Below are 6,697 nucleotides of genomic sequence, written 5' to 3' on the forward strand. Positions count from 1 at the left end.
ATGGGGGGGGGGGGGGGGTGGGTGGGCTGTAGTGCCAGGGTCACACAGCTGGGGAGGGGGCACCCCTGGGGGCTGGCAACTGATGGCTGCAAGAGGGAGGCTTGTCCCATGGAAACACTAAGCAGAGTCCTGCCTGCTCGGGCCAGGGGCTGTGTGGCCTCGGCTGAGGGAGGCCACTGCCAGAGACGTGGGGTGTGTGGGGGGCTGTGGTCCCAGAGCCCCCACTGGTGCCTGTGCTCAGCCCGTGGGTGTCCCTGTGTCTCTGTGGTGCCCATGCACAGGCTGAGCTGCTGGGGGCTCCCCTACCTTGTGGCTCTTTATTTTTTTTTCTTTTTTTTGGTTATTTTCTTTAAAATTTTTAAATTACATAATTTATTGGGAAACTGTTCGTTCCAAATAAACCTCCGTTGTGCAAGGTATTGCAGGGCTGTGCCGGGTGCTCACACCGAGCCTGCCGTCCCTCACGTAGCTCCGCGCCGTGCGGCCTGGGGGTGGCTGCTGCTGGGCCGCAGCATCCCGTGACGCAGAGCTGCGGCTCGGCTCCGCCGACCTCCCTGCCTGCGGCTCCGGGGCTCTGTCTAGGGGACTGGAGCCTTCCAAATGCAGCCGAGTTCTTCCTCGGCCTCTCCCATCATCACCACCACCCTGGCAGCATGCCGGGCAGAGCCGGAGGACAGCAGCAGAGGTTTCCCTTCCTCTGGTTTGTGCTGGTTTAGCTCCTGCTCCCAAGCAGCAGCTTGCAGGCTTCTGACACGCAGGCAATGCGCAGCCCAGCGCCGCTTGGCTGTTCGGCAGAGTGGCCTGGCACATGCTGCACCGGGAATGGTGCAGCCAGGGGAGTCGGCACAGAGCAGGGCCTGGGAGAGGGAGCGCAGCAGCGGGCCGGTGCCAGCGTGTCGCACGGGGCTTTTGGAGGCCTGAGCAGCGATGCCCGTGGACGCTGGGTCCCTTGGGTCCCGCTGGCTCGGCAACTGGAACAGCGGTGGAGAAAGCCAGCGCGTCCTGCCGCAGGAAACAGCCGCCGGTGTCATCTCCATCTGCTTCCTGCCGGCTCCTTGAGAGCAGGGCTGTGCCCGGGCAGCTGCTCCCAGCACCGTCACGGAGGGGACCGGTGCAAGGTGCCGGCATTGTTCCTGCGGCCACCACATTCCTGCCACTGCCGGCGGAAATGCCGGAGCGAGCATGAAGCCCTGCTGCTCCCTGAGGATGGGGCTGAAGGCTGGGCCTTCCCCTCCTCCAGGCTCAGCCAGGGGCATGGGGGACCTTTGGGGCTGTTGGTGCGCTGCTCTGCACCCTGCGTGGAGGTGGGGGGCTCACGGATGCCTGTCAGCTCGCCACGGATGTGGGAGGATGAAGGATGCTGATGACACACGGATGGTGGGACTGGTGTAACTGGTAGCATCCCAGCAGCATGTGCCTGCCATGAGCAGTGGTGCTCAGCTTGCAGTTTTGGCACAGCCGGTGTCCTTGTCCACCCTGAGTGTCCCATCGCCAGCCCCAGGCGGGGCAGTGAGCCCTGCCCACTCCCCTGGATGCAGCCAGAGGTACCCAAGGAATGGAGGGCTCCAGCGATTCCTCAGCCCATTCCTATCCCCTCAGCATACCCAAGGAATGGAGGGCTCCAGCGATTCCTCAGCCCATTCCTATCCCCTCTCTCAGCACACCCAGCATCCTCGTTTCTCTGCTCAGTGAGGTGGGACCCGTCCTTGCCATGCCGGCACTGGCACCTGCATGCATGCCCAAGGGCAGCAGCCAGGCAGCTGCCTGGGGTGGGGGGCTGCCTGTACGCGCTCACCTTCTGCCCTTGGCTCCGGAGGCCTTGCAGCTCTCTGGCTTCGAAAGCCCCTGACAGTGCTTGCAGCAGCCAGAGCCTCTCCCTGCCTGCCCGCCTCTGCCCGTGTCCCTGTCACTGCCCTTGTGCCCCGCTGCCCACACTGCCACAGCTCCCCGCCGCGGTGCAGGGGCTCCGGCACCGCAGGCAGCATGCAAGGGAGCTGCCATGGCACGCGGTGCACGGGGAACATGGCCGAGCCCGGCAGCCTCCCACCTGCCTGCGGGCAGCCGGCCAGGCCAGGAAAAGCCAGAGATTCCTTAGGTCTCCCAGCCCAGGAGCCTTTTCCTCCGGCACTGCCTGGCCACAGCCCAACCGGGGGGTCCTCCCTGGCCTCCTCCTTCCAGGCTGGCGCGGGAGGGCTGGGGTCAGGCCTCAGCTGTGCATCCCCTGGCCACAGCCCAAGCCCTCGTGCTCGGGGCTGGGCGATGCCCGGCAGGGCCATGGGGCATCGCTGCCTCACAGCAGTCTGCTCCGGGGAAGGCTGCCGGGCCAGGGCCTGGCTGCCCGTCCTGCCTGCGCCCAGGCAGGCACTCTGGCCGCGGGAGTTTGTGAGCAGGGTGCTGGCTGCCTGCAGCCAGGGCGGGGGGGGGGGGCAAACCATTGGTGCTGAGATGGGCAAACCATTTGATGTGCAATGGGAGAGCCCTCCCAGTTCAAACCAGTATCAGCAGCACCGTAGGGTGGCAATGGAGGAACGGGTCAGCTGGGGGGAGCTGTGGCCGGAGCATCACATCCTGCCCCCCATCACAGCACCGGTGGCAACGCCGACGCCAGCCCCGGGAGGCTGATGGGACTGGAAACCACAGCGTGAGAGCCAGGACAGGACTGGGCAGCCAGCTGGCAGCCCTTGCGCACCCACCCACCCCATCCCGGCGCGGGGGGCACAGGTGGTGTCGAAGCGGGGCCGGCAGCAGCTCCCCGCAGGCACGCGGGGCGGCCGGCCGCCACAGTGGGCGTGGGCAGGCGGTGTGGCGGGAGCGCGCTGGCGCGTGGCCGGGGAGCACATCCCTCCCCGGTCCCGGAGGATGAGCTAATGGAGGCCAGCTGGGCCCAGCCCTGCTTCCCCCAGGCTCTGCTCCCAGCCCCGCAGCTGCAGCCTTTCCGCTCCTCAGTGGCCCCGTTAACCCCCTCCCAGCCGGTGCTGCCAACCCCCCTGGCCCGTGCCCCCACGGCTGGCACGCTCCCATGCCCACAGTCCTGCCGAGGTGCCGGGGCCGAGTTGCCCTCCACCCTGGGACGTCTCTGGTGGGAGGCCTGCTGCGATCAATCTCGGGTTTGGGGGGGGCCCTGCATGGGCACTGCCTCGCTTGGGGGTGCTGGCTGGGGGAGGTCCTGTGCCCGGGGGTCCCATCCCTTTGCAGGGCTCAGCCCCCACCCACCTGCAAGGTCCTACAGGGACCCTCAGTCTGCTGAGCCCTGACCCACTGCATGGATCCTGCTCACACACAGCCCTGTGGGGATGGGGACACCAGGGACACTAAGGACGGGGATGCCAGGGATAGGGATGCCAGGGCTGGAGATGCCAGGTACCAGGCACCCACAGCTGCTCCTGTGTGCAGGGCTGTGGGAACAGCTGCCTAGGGCTGGTGGGGTCAGGCTGGGGGAAAAGGGGGGATCTGGCAGCCGCTGGGGCTGCCTGAAGGCAGCGGAGTCAAACGGAACCAGTCAGAGAGCCGTGTCCAGAACTGGGCCACCATCCCGCAGCACTGGGACGGCTGCCTGCCCCTACCAGGGGCTGGAGCATCCTGGCAAGGTGCTCGGCAGAGACAGCTCCGGCAGCCGCCACGCAGTCCACGCCTGTCCCACTGGCCTCATTCTCCCACCACGGGGCCAGGCCAGGCCCAAACCCTCCTCCCTGCCCTGGCACCGCGCTGCTGGACCCAGGTGCTGCACCCTCAGCTTCACCCAGCACCCGTGGGTGCTGGTAACCATGGCAACAGCAGCATCGCGGGAGCAGGGCAGGAGCATCCGTGCACCCGCACATCCCTGTAGAAACCGCCTTACAAAAGCCGTTATTCCAGCAAAGGCTTTGGCTAACGAACCGCTCAAATCCCCAGACCCAGGCCCTGACGGTACGTGGGGGACAGTGAGCAGGATGGGCCGGGCTGTGTCCCCTCTCTGTGCATGAAGCATCCCTGCATGGCTCCTCGGTGGCAGAGCCTGTCCCACCGTCCTGCTCCCCGCTTTTAAAGTGGTTATTACTGCTCAGCCCTTCAACATGCAGCCGATGCCAGCCATGGAGGGGAATTCGGGTGAGCAGAAAAATAAACCCCAGATGGGGATAAAGGCAGCGGGGCTCAGGGCAGAATTTGCAGCCAGTCTTTGCTCCTCAGCCTGAGGGTCCCCCAGCCCCAGCCACTCCATGCTGCCCTGGCTGGAACCAGCATCCCTGTGCCCTTCCAGCATCCCCTCCTCCATCACCCAGCCCCTCTGAAAGCTTGAGGGGTGCTGACCTGTGTTTTCTCACCCTCCTCCCCAGTCTTACAGGCCAGGCAGCCCTGCAGCTTGTTTCTTTGCTGGGGACATCTTCTCTGCCAGCACTGGGCTGGGGAAGGGGCTGCTTTGGCCCCCCAGCTGCCCCCAGGCAGCTCCAGGAGGGAGCAGAGGACCCCTGGGAGCCCTTCCCACTGGCAGGTGAGCAACCCCTGCCCATACCTCCAAAACTAACGGTTTGCTGTCATCATAACTCTTTATTATAAAGATGTATTTACACAGAATAAATCTTTACAGACACGAGAGACATGGTCAACAGGACCCAGTGGCACTCAGAGCAAGGGCCCCCTTTGGCATATGTCAGTGTTTGACAGAGACCCCCATGCCCCTCCATTCTCCCACTGTCCCATGGCATGGAGCAGGCAGAGGGGCCCAGAACCCCAAGCTGTGTCCTGGGCGGGCACCCCATGCCTTGGGGGTCCCCAGCAGGCAGGCCTGCCAGTGGGAAGGGGACCCCATGCTCGCCAGGGAGAGGAAGGCAGGTCACCCAGGGCATGGGATTAGCACCACAGGAATAAATAGACCCCTCCGCACGACAAGCTGTGTGCTCACCCCGGCATGCAGGTGACTAGCAGGGACCGGGCAGGAGCCCCGAGGGAGCTGACAGACCCCTGCAGAGAAGCTCCTCTGCCTGACAAAGTGCTTTGCGCAAAGCCCACGGGTCCCAGCAAGCCGATGCCCAGGGCAGCCCCGCACCCACTGGGACAGGGGCAGCGTGGCGGCATCTGGCACCACCATGAGCTACATGGGTGACCCACTCCCAGCCAGCCCTAGGAGGTGGTGAGGGAAGGCAGGAGGCACCTGCGGTGCCAGACATGGTGCCTGGGCCACCAGGGACAGCTGCAGGGAGGAGGTGACACCAGCCGAGGGCTCACAGGTGGGACCCTGCACTCGGGGCCAGGAGACGAGCAGAGCAGGCTAGGACACAGAGCGGGCGATGGGAGCCACGTCCCTGGAAGGCTGGTGGCAACCCTGCAACAAGAGCAAACCCAGGCATGTGTGAGTTCCCTCCCTACGATGTCACACGTGTCCCCTTGTCCCCCCGACACCCCGCTGCTCCTCACCTGCCTCAGAAGGGCATGGGGCCCTTGTGGGAAAGCCGGGGCCGGGGCCGCCGGTACCTCCTCCAGCCGCTCGGCCGGTGCCCAGCCCCACGCCGTGCACCCCGCGGCCGCACCAGGGTTCGGATGAGGCCGTCCTCCGCATCCTTCCCGCCCGGCGCCTGGCCCAGCGGTCCTGGGGACGGCAGGAAGAGCATTAGCCAGGTCTCCCTCACCCTGCATGTGGGACGGGGATGCTGTGGGGCTTGCCTGCACCTCCCGCCGCCTGGCCCAAGGCGAGCAGGACCGGGCAGCCGCCCGTTTCCTGAATTGCCCGCAGCAGGAGCCATTCGCCTGCCGAGTGTTTCCTGCGCTGAGGCGGCCAGGCCACCTGCGCCGAGCATGGCCACTTCGTGTGGCCGCTGCCACCGGCCTCACCGAGGGCCACCCAGCGGCCCAGCCTCAGGCTTTGGCCCCCAGCCCTCCCCAAAGCCACCCTCCTGTGCCCCCGTCCCTGCCAGCAACAGGCAGGCTCCACCGAGACCCTCACCCCCTCTCCCTGGGCAGTGCCCTCTCCCTGCAGCCGGCTCCCCCCCCGCCCCGCTCCACTCCCCGGGGCGCCCGGCAGAGATGCTCTGGTGCCAGCACCGGTCCCAGCACCCCCAGTCCCACACCCAGCACACGTGTGGCAGTGCCATGCTGAGCCGGGACTGGGACGGCACCCGGCGAAGGGGGCCGAGACCCGCCGTGGGCAGCCTGGCAGGGCCGTCGCTCCCGCTGCCAGCGCCCCGGCGATGCCCCGGGCTGTCACCCGCGGCACCAGGCGGGTCGTGCCCCGGCAGCCGGTGGCAGCGACGGCTCTCCGGCCCTCGGCCGGCTGTTGTTCTGCTCGCCTGCCCGGATGGACAGGGGGAGGTTTGTTGGCACCATGAAAAGAGCTTTGTCCTCCCCAGCCCGGCGGTAGCGGCTCCTGGCCGGCACGGACAGGGGGTGCCGCTCCCCCCAGCCCCGCTCAGCCCACCCTGCCCCACGGTCACCCCGGGCACGGTCCCCTCCATCCTGCCCGCTGCCAGCCCGGGCACCGGGCGATGCCGGACCGGGGGAAGAGGGGAATCGGGGAAGGGGGGGGATGTCCCCGGTACGGCGCGGAGCCCGCGGGTCCCGGCACTCACCCGCGGCGGCCAGGGCGAGCCAGAGGAGCAGCAGCGCCAGGAGCCAGCGCGGCGCGGCCATGCTGGGGGGGCTGCGGGGGCGGCGGCGGCCCCGCTGCGGGGGAGCCGCATTTGTAGGCGGTGAGAGCCCGGCCCGGCCCCGCCGCCCGCCCGGTCAT

At 67.3% G+C, this 6,697-nt stretch overlaps 1 protein-coding gene across 1 annotated transcript; it reads right to left on the minus strand.

The window, feature by feature from the left end:
• Positions 1 to 4,572: 4,572 nt before the first annotated feature.
• APLN (apelin) lies at positions 4,573 to 6,697 on the minus strand. The gene is given in 4 exon segments (XM_049828281.1): positions 4,573 to 5,299; positions 5,392 to 5,563; positions 6,540 to 6,613; positions 6,615 to 6,697. Coding segments are annotated over 3 exon segments (324 nt in total). The 3' UTR covers positions 4,573 to 5,299; positions 5,392 to 5,396.

Source organism: Accipiter gentilis, chromosome 24, assembly GCF_929443795.1.
Source record: "Accipiter gentilis chromosome 24, bAccGen1.1, whole genome shotgun sequence".
NCBI lineage: Eukaryota > Metazoa > Chordata > Aves > Accipitriformes > Accipitridae > Astur > Astur gentilis.